This window comes from Eurypyga helias, unplaced genomic scaffold, assembly GCF_000690775.1.
Source record: "Eurypyga helias isolate BGI_N326 unplaced genomic scaffold, ASM69077v1 scaffold929, whole genome shotgun sequence".
Taxonomy (NCBI): domain Eukaryota; kingdom Metazoa; phylum Chordata; class Aves; order Eurypygiformes; family Eurypygidae; genus Eurypyga; species Eurypyga helias.
Genome location: NW_010271157.1, coordinates 7,575 through 26,772, shown reverse-complemented (window position 1 = coordinate 26,772; position 19,198 = coordinate 7,575). Strand labels below are relative to the sequence as shown.

General features: G+C 46.2%; 1 protein-coding gene across 1 annotated transcript in view; it reads right to left on the bottom strand.

Moving 5' to 3' along the window:
* Positions 1 to 250: 250 nt before the first annotated feature.
* The window catches only part of LOC104514883 (ephrin type-B receptor 5-like), a gene marked incomplete at both ends in the record, with an annotated part of 21,617 nt that continues 2,669 nt past the window's right edge, over positions 251 to 19,198 (bottom strand). The window contains 3 exons of the mRNA XM_010158686.1: positions 251 to 589; positions 999 to 1,154; positions 12,700 to 13,396. Coding sequence (XP_010156988.1) covers positions 251 to 589; positions 999 to 1,154; positions 12,700 to 13,396 — 1,192 coding nt within the window. The remainder of the gene's footprint in view (positions 590 to 998; positions 1,155 to 12,699; positions 13,397 to 19,198) is intronic.

Below are 19,198 nucleotides of genomic sequence, written 5' to 3'. Positions count from 1 at the left end.
AGCCTCTGCCCCAACAACTCTTCTCCATACACCTCCACATCAGCTGCTAAACTCAACTTTTGTGCCAAGAGGGAAGACAGGAAAGCCCGTGCAGAGGAAGCACGAATAAGAAGGGCAGAAGTGAAATCATGGAACTAGAAGGGCAAGATAAAAAAAGGCACAGCACACAAGTAAGAAGACAAGGCTCCAGGATTCAAAAGATAAAAGCCAATGAAATGAGAGACAGAAGTGAAAATTTTGGTGTCCTTACCTGACTGGCTGGTGCTAACATTGATGGTGGCAAAGTGGGGTGCTTCTGAACTCAATTCAGTCACCAAGTTGACAGCCTGGATCTCAAAGGTGTACCGCACCCGGGCCAAGAGATTGGAGACTTGCACGCGACTTTCTGTCAGGCCCACTTGGCGCGGTTCGAACTGTAAGCTGTCCCCACAGCGCACGCACGGCCCTGAGGACCCGGCTGGGCACACTTTGCAGATGACATTGAAGAAAACATCCTTGCGGCCACCCAGGTCCTTGGGGAGGCGCCAGGTCAGGAGCACGCTGGAGCCAACAATTTCATAGCTAAGGTCACGGGGAGCAGAGGGGATGCCTAGAAGACAAAATAAAAGATTAAAATCCCATGAAAGAATGGGAGAGCTTTCCTGCAGAAGCTGCACCTTAGGCATACTTGAAATGGACTTATTTAAGGTTGCCTGAGTCATCAAAAATTTGACATTTTTCCATATCTGAGCATCTAGTATTGCAATATCCCAGTATTGTCAAAACACAGTTTCACCAACGTATCAACATTGTCAGAAGCATGTGGGAACACTGCTGCCTTCTCATCTACGTTCAGAGAGTGGATACACCCTGTAGTCAACTGGAAGAGCAGAGGGAAGATCTGGGTTATTTTAGAGGTTATGAAAAAGAGGTGAACTGCAACTCCCCTGAATCATTTAGGCAAATTCTCACTCATTAACTGCCCTTCTGGCTTTCAAACACTCCACCTAAATACTTACCAGTGCAGGGAGCATCAGAATTGTCCAAAGCAGATCTATAGTAGCGGTTCTGACACACACATTCACGGGAACCTGGCTGTGGAGCGTGGCTGTGGGCAGGGCATAGGTGGCAGGGGTCATCTCCCACAGATACTTTAAAGAAACCAAGAGGACAGGCTAAGAAGAGGAAAATGAGAGAGGCAAAAGCAGGAAACTCATTAATGCAGATTCCAGAAACAATACAATCTTAGTTACATTTAACTCGTGCGCTGATACAGGGAGAAGTTATTACATAGAGTAGCTACTACTAGTTTTATTGCTTCTTAATTTAGTCAGATTTAATCTGCAAATATGTAGGAACATGCCTATGAATAAAGCTGAAGCAAGGATGGAAATACATCCTACAGGGAAAAAAAATGAAATAACAATAATTTATTAACAATATGGGAGTATGGCACATTCTAGGTTTGGCAAAGATGCTATGCTGAATTACCTGACAGAAGGTGCTTGGCTCATACATTGAAGTGCTAGGACAAAGCTTTTACAATTTTGTGTTTTATCTAAGTTTTCTAAAGTTGATTTTCTATACAAATAGATATATCTCTTTCAGATTTCATGGATTAACAAAGGTGAAAGTTAATTTATGGACTGTTGTTTAGTTAGTTAACTTCACACTAAAGAGCATTTACAGGGAATGGGAAACTTTCAGACAGACCCCAGATGAGTGTTTGATGTCAAAAGACACAAGGGACACACTCAAAAAGAAGTCTCCTAGTGATTACTATGAGCAAAACAATACATAGGACTGTGGATAGCAACAAGTCGTATAAAAAAAAGAAAAATGTGTAAGAGAGGAATGCTGTGTAGAGGTGCTAATATGAGATTAGGCTACCTAATGAATGTTCCAAAATGGAACACCACACCAGAAGATGAAGAATTAGCTCACCTGGTTACTACTTACTGTCCTTACAGGCTTCCACTTCCAATAACAGTTATTTGGAAATGTTTCTTAACCCATATAGGTGCTGAGTGGTCACTGATGTGATCTGGGTTTCTGTGGTGGGGGGTTGTGGTGGCAGGGCAAGGGCCACAGGGATGGCTCCTGTGAGAGGCTTCAGTAGAAGCTCCCCTGGCTCCAAGTCGGACCGGCCTCTGGCCACAGCTGAGCCAGTCAGTGCCTCTGCGAGTTCACGTTATTGAAGAGGGGAGGGCACAAAAAGAAATAACAGTGGAAACAGAGTGGAGATAATCAGCATGGCGAGAGGGGTGGGATGTGAGAGAGATGACAAGGCAGACCCCCAGCTCAGCAAGGAAAGGTCAGTGCGGAGGTGCCCAGAGCAGAGGTTCCCCTGCAGCCCGTGGGGAGAGGGCAGGCTGACCCCTGCCCCCATGGAGGGTTAGGGGGGGCAGAGACCCTGCAGCCTGGGGAGGGCCCCACACCGGAGCAGGCGGAGCCCATGACGCTGCGGAAAGCACAGGCGGGAGCAGCCTGCTCCGGAGGGACTGCGCCCCATGGGAGGGACCCACGGCCGAGTAGTTAGAGAAGAAAACTGCATCCTGTGGGAAGGACTCATGCCAGGGAAGGTCTTGCAGGGCTCTCCCGTGGGAGGGATCGCACGTGGCAGCAGGGGCAGAGTGTGAGGGTCTTTGGCCCCTGAGGAGGAAGCAGCGGCAGAGACAACGTGGGATGAACTGACTGGGAAACCTCCATCTCACCCACCTCTGCAGCACAGAGAGGGGAGGAGGTAGCCTGGGAAGAAGAGGGGGCATGAGGAAAAGTTTTCAAGATCCATTTTGTTTTGTCTCTCACCGTCTTTCTCTGATGTTGATTAGTAACTTATTTTCTCTATAGTAACTGATTTTTCTTCCCCAAATTGAGTCTGTTTTGCCTGTGACCGTAATGGATGAGTGATCCCTCCCCGCCCTTGCCTCAGCCCACAAAGTGAGTCCTTGTAACTCATTCCTTACATTTTCTCCTCCACATCCCATCAGCAAGGGGAGTGAGAGAGCAACCTTGTGCTCTCGTGTTCCCGGGTGGGCCTAAACCACGACATGATGCATCTTTCTTAACAAATAAACAACCTCAGAAAACCAGAGTAGCTTGCGTATCTAACCTGCTTCTCATGTGTGTTCAGTTCCCTTTGCTTTGGGGTTTTCAAGCTCATTGTAGAATTTTGACTGTGGGACTGAAGGTATGCAAACCTGAAGAGGTTACAGCTCCATTCCAGACATAACAACCAATAACATCTGTGGAGTCCCATCAGGTTTACGCCTGTTCTATTACTTCATCTTCTCTGTCAGAGGCCTTCTTGGCTGCAGAGTAACCTCCACATGTACTGTGATAGGAGTGCTAAGTCCTGGAACGGGTCAGACCATAAAAGGGACTTCAATAACCCTGAATGATACCTATTAGGCAGGAGAACACCGACTTTTTCCGGCACTCAGAAAACTACAACATTCAGTGTGCGATGCGTTGTCATATGAAAGGAAGGGGAAAGAAGAGATTGCAATTTTGCATATGATGGTAAGAAAAAAACAACTGCCTTTGCCTCAGGCCTTTATCCAGCATAAAGTCCAATTATTCTGATACGGAAAGATGTGTCACTATGTTTCCATGGACAAAAAAAAGTTAGTAAGAATTTGTCCACTTTATGAACTATATCCCTTTCATTCAGTTTAAGGCTCTGCCAACAGCCACAGATGTAGAATATAATTTTCACATTTCTTGGCAAATGCACCTGTACTGAAACTATGAGTATTATGAATGGGAAATTCTCATCCAACTCACTGCATAGTCATTCAATCAAAATTTATCGCTTTCAGGGAGTTTGCTTTATTTATTTCAAATTTGACAATGCTGAACTGAACGTGAACGACTATTTTCTTACAAATAATTTTATTTCATCCATTTTTTCTTGCAGCAAATCCCTTCTCAAGCTTTTGTCAAGGCTTAGAACTAATGGCACATTAATTTCACTTGTCAACATACGCCTGGGAGAATGGTTCTTTTTCTTCATTCAGTACTAGACCCTGACATCAAGTGGGACACTGACGCTGCTGCTAGTCACAATAGCGAAAATGAACAGACAGTGATAATGCACACAGCCTATGTGATGTCAAAAGGAAATCCGTAGAATATACAGACTTTACCCCTGCAGTGCAAAAACACGTTTCCCCTACAAGGGTAGTGTTAAGAGAATTCAGGTAGGTTAATCTCTAGCCCAATTGCAAATCACATGGAAAGCTAGATAAAGCTGTGAATGAAGAATAATTTGTCTGGTATTTAGTAAATAAAATTTATTTTAAAATAAACATGGTTGTTTTAAAAATAAACAAACATTTAGTTTTACATGGTGCTTTGAAGTCTACCAGCAACTTGCTGTTGAGCCCAGGCATGCGGGGATGAGGTCTGCAGCCATGGCACACTGTTGATGTGTTAGACAAAGGTAATAAGCAGAAGTGCAGTGTTGTAGGTTTTATGTAATACAGTACCACAGTACCACAACCACCTCAGTAAAGAAAGCCAGTTTATATAAAGGTGTCCCTGCCCATGGCAGGGGGATTGGAACTAGATGATCTTTAAGGTTCCTTCCGACCCAAACCAGTCTGTGATTCTATGATTCTATATGGTAGAGCAAGTCTATTGCTTAAAAGACCATGCAAAATTTCATTAATGTGGTGAACCGTGACTACAATTCACCAGAAGAATTCAGCAGATACTTTTAAAAACCAACCAACCAGCGCAACAAGAATACCTATCCTTGTAGAGGGACATGGTGTCTGCAAATGGACAGCAGTATTACCTATTCATACCACAGATGTAGTGCAATACTATAGAGGGAACACTTCGGAAAAGGTACTCCTAACACATACTAGATATCAAACACTTAGAGCTATTGTTTCATATTTCCCTCACAAAATCTAATTTCTTCATCCATGCACCGTGCCTGTTATTACATGCCTGAACCATATGCAAAGACCTGTTATTGCTGTCTTCCCTAGCCCAGTGTGTTACGCTTTTTGTACTGTCACACATAGGTGTTTCCTTCCTATCCTCTCTCTTACTCATTGAGGAATCACTTAATCTTGAATGTAATCATCATATCATAGAATCACAGAACTGTTGGGGTTGGAAGGGCCCTTAAAGCCCATCCAGTTCCAACCCCCCTGCCATGGGCAGGGACACCCTCCACTAGACCAGGTTGCTCCAAGCCTCATCCAGCCTGGCCTTGGACACTTCCAGGGATGGGGCATCCACAGCTTCTCTGGGCAACCTGTCCCAGTGCCTCACCACCCTCTCTGGGAAGAACTTCTTCCTGATACCCAATCTAAACCTCCCCGCTTTCAATTTAAACCCGTTACCCCTTGTTCTGTCACTACAGGCCCTTGCAAAAAGTCCCCCCCAGCTTCCTTGTAGCCCCTTCAGGCACTGGAAGGTGCTATAAGGTCTCCCCCGAGCCTCCTCTTCTCCAGGCTGAACAAGCCCAACTCTCCCAGCCTGTCCCCATAGCAGAGGGGCGCCAGCCCTCGGAGCATCTTTGTGGCCTCCTCTGGACTCGCTCCAACCGGTCTATATCCTCCTGATGTTGAGGGCTCCACAGCTGGATGCAGCACTCCAGGTGGGGTCTCACAACAGCAGAGTAGAGGGGATAATCCCCTCCCTCGACCTGCTGGCCACACTTCTCACACAGCCCAGGATACGGTTGGCTTAATATAAACATATCTCCACCTCCCAGTGTCTGCCGGTCCAACACTCCCGTGTCCTGTATTTAACATAAGCAGACTGTGAAGCAGCCACACAGGCTCATTTATAAGCACTCCACTACAGCTGACTACACTGGACACATAAAATTCCACTGCAGCTGTTTCACCAACAAAACAAATTTCAGTAATATTTCTCCATCCTCACGTGTTCCCTCCCTTCTGGGAGAAGACATGGAATTTGTGCCATCATGTTCCACCTCAGTGACCCAAAGAAACACCTGAAAGAGGGACATAGGAGTCCCTCAATGAGCTGAAGTCTCCATTAAGATGTGTAATTTTTACAAGATGACTCAAGTATAAAAAAAAACCTCACTGACTGTGATGGTTAATCGGTTTTCTATGCAAAAAACCAACCCTAAAATGTTAAGTTACCACATCACAGGGAGAAGAGAGCTAAGACTCACCTGCCCAGCTCAACTCACATGGCAGAAAAGGCAGCTGTAGCACTATGGAGTGGAATAAGTAGGAAGTTAGGTAGGAAAGATCTCCCTGTAGTGATTATCTCTGTATTGCCTAGTGGAAAAAAATCATGACTACAGAAACCTATAATTTCACATCGGTATTTCCAGAAGGGATGGCAGATACAGATAAATTATCATGCTTTCAAACTCTCATTCTGCCCCTGGCTATTTCTACTTGCACAAGTAAAACAGCCGAATTAAATCATACAGCATATTGTGAACAAAGCTGATTTGCAGCAATTAAACCTTCTTCCCATCTCCCCCACCTTCCTAATGAAAAGGTTGTTAAAAAAAAAAAAAGAAAAAAAGACTGACCTAAAATTCATAGTTCATTTTTCATTTGCAATTTTTGCCAATAAGGCTGGACTGACTACAGCAGTGGCCTCTGTGTAGCAAAAGAATGACCTCCACAGGCAGGTACTGCAGCTATCACACCTTCTGGTTCCACCTAAAACCTGCCCCCCACCTCTGCATCCAGTCAGGGAGCTGTGTGCATTCATGAGCACCTTTATCTATCCAAAATTGCCTAAGACATGCTTGCTCACTGCACTCAGGACTTTAGCCCACAAACGGCAGCAATAATTGTTCCCATGACATGGAGCTTTTCCTGGCATTGCCTCAGTCCGGTCACTCTATGAATAGTATACTAAAGGTCAAGTTGGGAGGAAAGAGAAAAAAATCCCTTGGCAATCTAAATAGGCAAAAGCCACTTCCTTTTATTCCAGCAGTTACAGTGAGACTAGGGCTGTCTTTACACATGCAGACAGACTCCATCTCTCATTTTCTGAAGGATCCCATTTTTCACACCATGAGATTTTTCAGTTTTCACGTACCTTACACTCCCTTCTTAATGCAGATCATGGTATCATCTCCACTTGCTGTGGTCCCACCACCTCTGCAGATGAGTGCTATGCTCACTGGAGACAGTCGTAACAAATACCCAAGCTGAAGAAAGCCCACCCCCACCAGGCCTAGCCTGCTTAGCGAACATCATTACCATTTCAGGACCATCCCAGGGAGAGCTTGAACAAGAACAGCTTCTCCTGAAACACATCCACCGCGTGCCTGCCGAACAACTTCACACAAAACAGCAACACCAGTTAAGCCACAGGCTTTGTCGCTGGGGTTTGTACGACTTGATCACCCCCCTGGCACCAGTAGTTTCAAGAAAACACAAATTTAGCTCTCACTGATTCACAATATCCAGCATAAGGCCGCAGAGCTAGCACCTCAAGGGCCTGAGCAAGCTGCCACTTCCCATCAAGTCAAGGTTACTAAGAAAGGAGAAGACAGAGTTTGAAGTGTGCAAACACTTTTCTCTCAGCTTGTCTCAGTCATTTTTCATCTCTCTTCATATCTTGTGTCAGAATGCCACAACCGTTCAGCTGGGCACAGCTCATCTCAGAGACACTGACCCAGTTTTCCTCAGCTCACCCTACAACGCTCACCCCGGAGTTGCCTCTATTTGCCTGACTGCTCACCGGAGACAAGTTTCACCCAGGAGACCAGGGGAGCAGTCTCTGACAGATTTGTGACAACAACAAATATCAAAACCAGCAGAGAAAAGTGCTGGAATCGTGCAGTCTCGGGGGAGGAAGGTGAAGAAAATGAAACTGGGGAGGGGACAGACCAAGAACCAAAGAAGTTAGAGAGGAAGAGGCATTGAAAAGCTCACTTGGGCAGTAAGGGCAGAGAGAAAATATTCTGGGAGCAAAAGAAATACAGCAAGGGGAGAGGGGCCACGAAGGGCAGTGAGAAACAGCTTTAGGTACTCCAAGCTTTATGTGCTCTCATTTTAGAGAATGAGATACAGGTGGCACTCTGACTTTCTGTACCCAGGAATGATTTGGAATTGAGCTGGGGCATAGGAAAACATTTGGAAGAGCACACAATTGCGCTCTTCCTGACTGAGACAAGTGCTGGCTTTCTCATATGGGAGTTCTCCTGGTGTACTGTGGGGCAGCAAGGCTGCATCTTAGACCTAAGAGTGTAAAAAGTGAACAGCACGAACACTGGCCATGGGGGCAGACTGGGAGGGATGAATGGACACAGCTGAATCGGAGGCCTAGGGAAAACTGGATGTGCAGATCTACAAAGGGCCTCAAATGAGAATGGCTCCAGGCAAAGCAGAACCAGCATGGAGTTTAAAAGAAAAGGCAACTGGTATGGGCCATGCCACTTTCTTTAACCAGAAAATAGGAGGCACTGCTAGAATAAACGCTGAACTGAATCAGCTGGAAAGAGGGGTGGAATTTCAGAGGGTAGGATGATGGAAAGGTTTTAATAATTTATAATATTGTAGAAATATGATTTAGACATTATTCTCTTATAATGCAAGAAAGATGGCACACCCTAGAAAACAAAAGTCTCAGTAACTTTTAGATAAAACACTCCTCCTCCCCCTACCCCCAAAATAAGTCTATGACTAACTTATGGTGATAGCAAGTAATTTCCCCCTGGGGCAGGCTATTCCACAGGGACTGTGAGTGTCGTGCATCTTGTTCTGAATAAGGTGGGACCAACCAGAGTTAGAAGCCAGGTATGGTGAAGTGGTAGGGCTCTAGGTTGGTGCAGAGTTTTATAGTTTCTACAACTGTTTAGATAGGGAACAGAGGGGGAAATGAAAGGAATATAAGGAGAGAAGAGTGTGGCTTTTGGGTTTTTTAAATGGAAAGGGAGAGCATCAAATCAACTGAGATAAAATAAATGAAGTGACTAAGAACCGTTTTCTGCTGAACTGTTGATAGAAGATCAGTTGAATAAGGGATTTTTAGGTAAAGAGGTACAGCTGAAGAAATTACTAGCTAGTTATATATTGGGAAGACTGCAGGGAACTTTTTTGAAAACAAGTTTATCCAGGCTGGTGAGGAAGCACATTGTTTATGTCGTGGCTTAACCCAGCTAGCAAAATACCACGAAGCCGCTCTCACAGATCTCCCCTCTCCTCCTCCAGCAGAGGGGAAGAATCGGAGGAATCCTCTCTCTGGCTGGTGTTTTCTGCCCCTTTTTAAGTACGCTTGTGCAGAGGTGCCAAACATGCGGGTAATGGGCTTAGCTCTGTTCTGTGGTGGGTCCATTGTGGAGCTGCCTGAAAAAGGACAGCCCCTTCCCTCTTGACCCCGTCAGCCCCCACCAATACCAGAACCTTGCCACGTAAACTCAATACACCATGATACCCAACATGGAGATCAGCAGGCCAAGTCCAACAAGGGGACTTCAACAAGGATGCAAAGGCCTGCCCCCAATCTCCTGACTGAAATACCTCCCTCCACTCTAGCCCTTTCTAAATATGGTTCCATCTATGCTTTTCTCCTGTAGACCTGTGATCTGCTCTCCTTCAGCCATCAAAGATGGATAAAGGGAGAAAAGTCAGTCCTCTGAGCTACAGAAACAGCAAGTGAGTAGCTGAAGGGTAACTGCAGATGTAGGAGTATACTGATACGGTATTGGCATGTTTTCAGTGATGTGAGACAAACATCATACTGGATACTGCTATGAGACTGAGTAGAAATACAGACATGGAACTTGACTGGCAGAACTGACTTGGAATGAATTTGTATTTGGACGTGAAAAAAAAAACAAAACAAAACAAAACCAAAACCAAAAAAACCCTGGCATATTATTAATAGTTCTATTTCTATGATTTTTCAAGCTAAAAGCTTACCTTACTTCTTCATTTGGAAGTCAGCTTAGCACTTTACCAAGTAGTTATTTATCTTTTTTTTTCCCACATGTCATTTTCGAAATATTTTTTAAAACGTCTCAGTCATGATTTCTAAGTATAAGTTACAAAGCATCTGGTAACTTGAACCCCATGTGACTTTTAGCTAAATGCTGATGATAAGCAGTGGGCACTGCATCTCAAGAAACATCGTTTTGTAAAATCGTTTGCGGGGATGGAATCCCAGAACAACCGTTTTCAGTAATGAATCTGTCGATGTCAGATGTGGGAGAACAGCCAATCAGTCCAGAATTTTGGGAACTAGTAGCCTAGGATGACCTGATCACCCAGAACCTACCTGTTCTGGCCTTCTATGTGGAAGACAACTTAGAATTTCAGGAAAACTTGCAAGGCAAAGCACCCTGTGTATATACATCTACAGAAGGAAAAGGAGCTAAGGTCCCAACCTTCCCTGTTCCTCTGCAAACTACTATTCTCCTTTCTTAGTGAGATAGTATCTTCATGTCTTCTTTCTCATGTCTTCAACATGAGAAAAAAATCTACTTGGATAAAGTCAAAAGAGAATCCCACACACACTCCACATCACCTAGAGGGCTTACTAAAGGATGTTATTTCACTCTTCTACTTAGCTGGAGAAATTGGTCATATAGTAAAAGACAGCAGGCTGTTTTATGAAACTAATCAAACAGTATTGACTGAAATGAAAGTATCTTAACTCATGGTAGGGGGCAGGAAATAAAAGGGCTTTCTATCTATCTGCTCAGAATGGTTCTTGTCAGATTCTTTGTTCTAAATAAAGAGGTAACAGCTGGTCCAGTAAGGACTCCACCAGCTTCCATATGGTGAGGGGGAAGGCAATGCCCACACACTCATCTACTTAAGTGTTAAGTAGGAACCTTTCTTCTCCTTTCCATGTTCGGTTCATTCTTCGGTTTTATTAAGAAGAGGTCTCTGCAGGATCATCAGTAGGGCTATTGCTATTGCTATAGCAACTCTGTATCACTTCTGTCCTTAGGAAGATGGGAGAACATACAGAGAAGTAGTCCTGGAAAGGACTCCATGCAAAGAAACGCCAAGCAAAGGGACAAACTAAGCTAGCTGAATGTGGATCCATTCAGACAGGACACCAATATATTGTTAGAAGAAGAAGAGACCAGGAATGGTGATCAAGACAGAGGAGATTACAAGAAACACGAGGAGAAAGAATACCTTCTAATATTAACGTTCATTATTTGGGTGTCTTTGGCTGTTCTAAGCTGCTCATGGAATCTCAGGAAGTAAATGACGGGAACTGTGTTTCTTAGTGGGATAGACTGTCATTATTTTAGTTATGCCTTAAAATATTTACTGTTTTAATCTATCTCCAGCTTCTATGATAATGGGACTGCAAGGGAGTATCAGCTTTCACTGAATGCTACAAAAAATGGAAGACAGATTTTGTAAAAATCCCTATTTTTATTTGCCAAGCCTAATTTCCGTATTTTTGGAGTGCTTAAGACTACTATCTGACACTAAATTATTGACTGGCAGTTTACCTGGCTCATGCTGCTGAACTAGTCATGCTACTGATGCAGGCAACTAAGCGAGTGCCATATAGAGCTGCCCTAAGTCCATCTGAGCTTTCTGTCTCGGGAGCAGCGCTATATGAATGTACTTACATTTTTTTCAGGATGGGCAGGATAAAAAGCACATGCATTTTAATCATTCTCAAAGCTTAACCAAATAAAAAGCACTTACCAATATTAATTGCTTTATAAGTCTCCAGCACAACAAACTGTATTTTAATAAATTTATTTTGCATGACCCCAACCACTTCATGAAATGGGAATTTAAGGTAACATATTGACAGCCATTAACTCTCCACTGAGTTTGCACTTGGTGTTAACCAAAATATTTGTAGTCTCAGTGTCTCAGCTGAACTCTTACCTGAATAAATTACAAACCAACTTTAAAACTGCAGCCAAAATTAGATTCCACAATACCTGAAATTTTTTAGTGTACTGTGTGGTACAGCAACATTTTACGTCACTGAGAGATCTTGAGTAGATGCACACTAAAACCAAGGAAGCACCAGAGGGGCATTATACACAAAATTAGACAACCAACCTAAGCAACTTGGTCTAATGGACTGTCTTAAGTTTGAGAAAGGAAGACAGTCATGATATTAGATTGGGTGTTCAGGGTTGGCAAGATTTTGGCCCAATATCATTACTGGGTGATATGTAATTTATTCTACTTTCTCCTACAAGCATTTCACAGAAAATACTATAGGCCCCAGGGCAGAGAGCACATTAGAGGCAATGATAATACCATTATGAGTTTTTTCTTACTGGGCCTCACAGATCCCCCTGCTGCATGGTCCCTGTCCCATGACCAGGCTTCTGTCATTTCCCCTTTCTTATTTTTATCACTAGTTCCAACGGCACTAGCAAAAAAGCCCAAACTAGTTAGGATGGTAGAGTGTACTAGCTCTGGGCTCAGCTTTGTTCCATGTGGAATGTCTCCTCTAACGCTTTTGCCTCTTGGTAAAGAAGTGGAACTATGTTAGAGCTGGCTAATTACAAATCCTGCTAATTCTGCAGATGCAGCCTAACAGGGGTGGAGATTCCAACCATGTCCTTAGCACCAAGAAGTGGTTGCTCCAACTCCAGTCTGAAGCGCTAAAAGTGTCAGAAGAGGGTGCTAGTAAGCGTTCTCTGTGGGAAACGATTTAATCTCCTAGCTCTGCGAACTTCGGGCAAATGCCAAGTACTACTAATACAGAGAACCAGCAAAGAAATGGCTGCCTAACGGATGGGGAAAAGGGGTCTCTCACCTTGGCAGGCTCGTTCATCATCAACAGGCTGGTAGCCAGCTTTGCAGGTGCATCGTCCAATGGCCACCATCCACTCCCCTTCTCCATTGCAGTGTAGTCGAACACCTGAAGACCCAGTCATGCTTGTCTCTTCAGCATTTGGTACACACGTCCCTGGTGACTCCACCAGTGAAGTCCTCTCCCCTCCAGAAAAAGTTTCCGGGAAGGAGGCAAATCCTTTCACCACAGCTGGGCACTTGTAGAAAAAGACTTGGACTGCCACCAGGGACATGCAGGCTCCTGAGTCCTGGAAGGCCAGGTAGAAGCCATGCTTGGTGAGTGGCCCAAAGCTACGTACTTTAACATTCATCTTTACCACCTTCCCAGTGCTGTCCACCTGAGAAAAGCTTTCATCAGCTGCAATAGTATCCACTTTGGTCCAGGGGCCCTCACGCCACTCTGGCAGGTTCTGAGAGGCTATGTCAGCCTCCGACTGGTGGTAGTAGACTGTGAAAGTCTCCTTGCAAGAAGAGGCCACAGTGCGCATGCTGGCACAGTCTCTCACCGAGAAACGGAGGCGGACATGGACTCGGTGGGCTCCACGGCGCTCTATGAAGTGAGTACGCAACCAGTTGTTCTGACCTGGTTCAGCCACATTACAGACGTCAAAGGTTCGGATCGGGCGCTTCTTGTCGTCCAGGACGCTTACCTCATCCCACTACAATGGATATATGGGAGAGAAAAACAAGAAGAAATAGTAAAAAAATTTATGGATTCAGTGTTGAACTGCACCGAAAATACAGAACAGGCCACCTTCTTCCCGTGCCTTCTCCATGCCGTATCTATGACAAGACCTGAGCCTGCTGACGGCGTGTGCAGCACAGCGCTCTAGACAGAACAAAGTATGACTGTAAAGAAGAGCTGTTAAACTCCGCAAGTAAGAATTGTCGTGACAGAAATAAGAATTCATGCAAGCCTGTCACATGGCACTGAGAATCTTAAAATCAGAGAACCACACTTTCTTCCCTCCTATTTCCCTATCTCCTGTCTCCAGAGACACGACTCACAGCACAAACAAGACAGAAACAAGACACTGTTCTTTGGCTAAAATCGTCCCTTAAAGAAGTCCGTTAAACAGATGTCCCTTCTACTTTAGCACAGCTGGAGCTGTGCTCTGCCATCTCCCATGGACACAAGCCAACTCAGCATGGCTATTATGGGGGCAGATCCGGGATCTTTTTTGCAGCAGGAGGAGGGCAAAAGGTAGGGATAGGGAGAAGGGGTGGAAGCAAGCTACTGCATGGAGCTCTAAGAGAAACCTCTCCTTACCCTCTCAACTAACTTTACAGAATAGGTACAAGGTCCTGGATACAATAGATAAAAAGTGTAATGAGATAGAAGAGAAGAAACCCATGCAAGCATTCTCGCCAACGTCAAATTCACCGACTCCTTGCAACAAGACCTGCATTAAGACCAGTGCTGAAAAGCAACAACAGCAAGTTATAGTCATTGGTAACTCTCTCCTGTGTGAAATGGAAGCACCCATTTGCAGCCTGGACTCTCTTTTCAGGGAAGTTTTCTGCCTCAGGGCCTGGATTAGGAATGTCACCAGTTGACTGAAGAGCTTAGTACATTCCTGCTCTTTCATGTGGGTACTAACGATGTTGCAACAAAAAGTCTAAAGTCAATCAAAAGAGCTTTCAGGATCCTGGGAAGAATGCTAAAAAATTCAGGAGCACATGTAGCGTTTTCCTCAGTCTTCCCAGTAATGAGGAGAGACTTTGCAAGAAACAGGCAATACCTGGATTTAGGGCCGATACATCCACCAAAACTTTCCTGCTCTTTCATGTGGGTACTAACGATGTTGCAACAAAAAGTCTAAAGTCAATCAAAAGAGCTTTCAGGATCCTGGGAAGAATGCTAAAAAATTCAGGAGCACATGTAGCGTTTTCCTCAGTCTTCCCAGTAATGAGGAGAGACTTTGCAAGAAACAGGCAATACCTGGATTTAGGGCCGATACATCCACCAAAACTTTTGGGTTTATAACCATGGAACAGTCTATGAGGCACAAGGTATGCTGGGACCTGATGGGATCCACCTATCCTGATGGGGGAAACGCGTCTTTGCCCCTAAAATGGCAGGATTGATTGAGAGGGCTTTATTCCAGAAATGATGAGGGAAATGGATACCAAGAGGAGAGCTGTGAGTAAGGTAAGAGTTGGCATGGCATCGCCTGAAGGTGGCAATGCCAGTGGGAACATCTATGCTGCTCCTGGGAGCACGGAGGGCTCAGGAGCACATCTGAAATGCTTGTACACCAGTGCACACAGCATGAGAAACAAACAGGATGAGCTGGAAGCATTGGTCAGTTCCTGCAGCTACGATATCATTGGTGTGAGACTTGGTGGAATGAGTCCCACAGTTGGAGCGCTGGAATGGGGGGCTACAGGCCATTCAGGAGGGACAGGCAGGGCAGGGGAGGCAGAGGATGTGCACTGTACTCAAGTGAGAGGTTTGATCATACAACACTTACAGTTAGTAATGATGTGGTTGAGAACCTCTGGGTGAGGATTAGGGGGATGGAAAGCAAAGCAGATGTCGTAGTGGGTGTCTACTACCGATCGCCCAGCTAGGATGTTAGCACTGATGAGTTATTCTATAGGCAATTAGGAGAAACCTCTAGATCGGTAGCCCTTGTCCTTAAGGAAGATTTCAACTTCACAGACATCAGCAGGGAATACCATACTGCTGTGATGAGCAAGTCTGGGAAATTCCTGAAGCTGGGGGAAGAAAACTTCTTGTCACAAGCACTCAGTGAACCAACTAGGAAAGATGCCCTCCTAGACTTGCTATTTGTGAATAGACAGTATGTGTGAATATATTTGTGGGACATGTGATGGTAGGTTGCGCTTTTGGTCACAGTGATCATGAAATGGTTGAGTTTGAGGTTATTGGTATGATGAAAAAAAAGGACCCTGGATTTCAAGAGAGCAAATTTTAAGCTATTCAGGGAGCTACTTCGCAGTGTCCCCTGGAATACGCTTTGGAGAGCTTAGGAGTCCAAGAGTGCTGGCCACTTTTTAAGAACCGCAGGAGCAAGCAATTCCAGCAACTCCTCATGGAGCTCAAGAGGAAAAGGAAATTGTATAATCTCTAGAAGCAAGGTCAGGCTTCACAGGAAGCTTACAGAGCTGTGGTTTGTGTATGCAGTGGAAAGACACGAAAGGCCAAAGCTCAATTAAGAGCTGAAACTGGCCAGCTTTGTGACAGACAACAGGAAAGGCTTTTTAAAGTATGTTAATAGCAAGAGGAGGTGTAAAGAAAACATGGGACAGATAGTTAGTTCAAGATGGTCACCTGAGTAATAGGGAGGAAGAAAAAGCAGAAGCATTCAATGCTTTAATAATACTGAGAGACCTTGGGCTGCTGTAGCAAGACATTCATAGAAACCGTTTTGTTTCGAACACTGTGGTCTGCTAAAGTGTGTCGTGCTGACTGCTGACTCGGCTGCGGCAGCCCGCAGCAGGTCTGAAGCTTGGAGGCAGTGAGGAGGAGCCATTGGTGGTTTCATGCTGTGTCTTGGTGTTCGCCTTCTGTGACTGAGACGAACTGCACGAGGGGCTTCCCTGCTCAGTGCTGCTTAGCCCAGGGCAAGAAGAAAGTCGCCTGACCGGCCGCAAGCTTGCACCTCTCACCAGCAGCATCGCTGGGACTGGCTGGGCCTAGTGGTGCAGTCCTACATAGTGGGGAATGAGACTGACAGCCGGGGCTGATGCCTAGGACTGGACCACCACAGAATCGCCGTGGGAGCAGCATGATGTCTCTAGACCCCAGGTGGTGACACTCCTTCCCCTCTCTATCTACTCTTCACTGCCACCCTAAGTTCCTTTCCCTTCCTCCTTCTCTAAGAATCCTCTACCTGGGTACAGGGTTATTCACCCTTTTTCCAACAGGGGAGCCTGTCAATGAAGTTTACTCTTTGTGCACTCAAACCCTGTTTGTGGTTTGGACTCTGCTGCTAGGATCCACATTTAATAACACTTATCGGAACGATGCAGCTGCCCAGTCCCCTGAGTCGGAGGACCACGAATGCAGGAACACTGAATTTCCATTTGTGGGCACTGAATTGTAAGGTACCAGTTGTATCAGCTGATGTCCATAGGGTCTGATGGGATTCATCCTAGAGTACTGAGGGAGCTAGCAGACTTTACAGCAGGACCCCTCTCGATCATCTACCAAAGGTGTGGGAGTCTGGGGAGGTTCCTACTCGCTGGACGCTAGCCAACGCTATTCTGATTTACAAGAAGGGTGTGAGGGAAGACCCAGGAAACTACAGACCTGTTAGTCTAACCTCAGAACTTGGAAAAAATATGAAGATCATACTGGGTGCTATTGAAAGGCATTTAAAGAATAATGCCATCATCAGGCACAGTCAACATGGATTCACAAAGTGTAAGTCCTGTTTAGCTAATTTGATGTCCTACTACAAGGTTACCCCCTTATGAAGGAAGGGAAGGCCATGGACAGATAGTTGCACGGCAGTTCGTGCAGGTGAGGTGCGTGGGCAGGGCCCAGCCATGGTAGCCACTTGGAGGAAAGCCATTGCTCGGAAGAACGTGGTGACCCAGGAGGTGCTCCCGCTCAGGGATGCTGTTGTCCAGGTCTCCAGCTGCAGGGAGTGCCTGAGCCTGTCCCTCATACCCACGGGCAGCAGAGACGGTCCCTGCATGAGGGGTGATCAGGTCAATGATCTGCTCAGCATGGTGGCAGAGCTGAAGGAGGAAGTGGACAAGCTGAGGAGCAGGAGGCAGTCTGAGAAGGAGAGAGGCTTTGCCTCCACCAATCTACCACCCCTGAGGCAAAGGCAGATTGAGGTCCCACAGCCAGCAGTGGATCCCATATCCTCTTGCAGAGGAAGGGGCAGATGGAAGGAACTGGGCAGTTGTAAGGAACCTAAGAGAGGGAGGGGAATGGAAACAGGTCCCTGCTCAGGGAGGGAAGTGTATCCCCTCCTGCCCTCCCGCTCCTTCCCAGTTGCCCCTGCAGAACAGATACAGGGCTCTGGAACTCGAGGGCCAGGCAATTGCAGACGCAGGGGGTTGCGCAGGACGACTCCATCAGCCCCATGCGTTACGACTCCTTTAAGAAGAAGAGTCATTGTCATCGGCAATGATCCCTTCTGAGGGGAACAGAGGGGCCAATATGCCAACCAGACCCATCGCACAGGGAAGTCTGCTGCCTCCCTGGGGCCCATGTTAAGAGACATCACCAGCAGACTCCTTGGTCTGGTACACTCCTCAGATTATTACCCACTACTGGTCATGCAGGTGGGCAGTGATGAGATTGAGGAGACAAAGCCAAGATGTCAAAAGGGACTTCAGGGCACTGGGGCGAACGGTTGCAGGATCAGGAGCACAGGTAGGGTTTTCCTCAATCCCTTAGTGTCAGGGAAAGATACCAGAAGGAACAGGAAAGAAGACCTGATCAACACATGGCTCAGAGGCTGGTGCCCACAGTGGCATTTCCGGATTTTTGATCATCGGGAGATTTATATGGCACCAGGCCGGATGGTGACAGATGGGGTGCAGCTGTCTCAAAGGGGAAAAAGGATTCTTGCCTGTGAATTGGCAGGGCTGATCGATAGGGCTTTAAACTAGGTTGGAAGGGGGAAAGGGGCAAAACAAGCAGAGCCACAAGAAGATGCCCAGAGCCAGGAGAAGAATCGCAGGTCACCAGGAGAACACCTGGCAAGCAAAACAAGAGAATTCCAGTTGCTCCAGTCAGCAAGCTGTCTTCATCAGGGCCCCATTTTAAATGCCTCCGTGTGAACACACGGAGCATGGGGAATAAACAAGAGGAGCTGGAGGCGTGTGCACGAGTGAGGGGCTGTGACCTCACTGGCATCGTGGAAACATGGTGGGATGGATCCTATGACTGGAGTGTCAGAATGGAAGGATACAGGCTCTTTAGGAAGGACAGGAAGGGGAGATGTGGAGGGGGTGGTGCTCTCTACATCAGAGACCAGCTGAAGTGTGTGGAACTCCACCTGGGGATGGATGAGGAGCTGACCCAGACCTTATGTATGGGTCAGGATTAAAGGGAGGGCAGGGAGAGGGGATACAGTAGTGGGAGTTTCCTCCAGGCCACCTAGGATAAGGTGAGCAAGTAGATGAGGCCCTCTACAAGCAGCAGCAGCCTCACGTTCTCAAACGCTGGTCCTCAGGGGGGACTTCAACCACCCCAATATCTGTTGGAGGGACAACATGGCAGGGCACAAGCAAGCCAGGAGGTTCCTGGAATGCATCGATGACAACTTCCTTCTCCAAGGGATAGAGGAGCCGATGAGGAGGAGTGCCATGCTGGACCTTGTTCTCACCAACAGGGAGGGGCTGGTGGGAATGTGAACCAAGGGCAGCCTTGGCTGCAGCGACCATGGAATGAAGTTTGAGATCCTTACAGAGGCGAGGAGGGTGCGCAACAAGCTCATTACCCTGAGCTTCAGGAGAGCAGACGTTGGCCT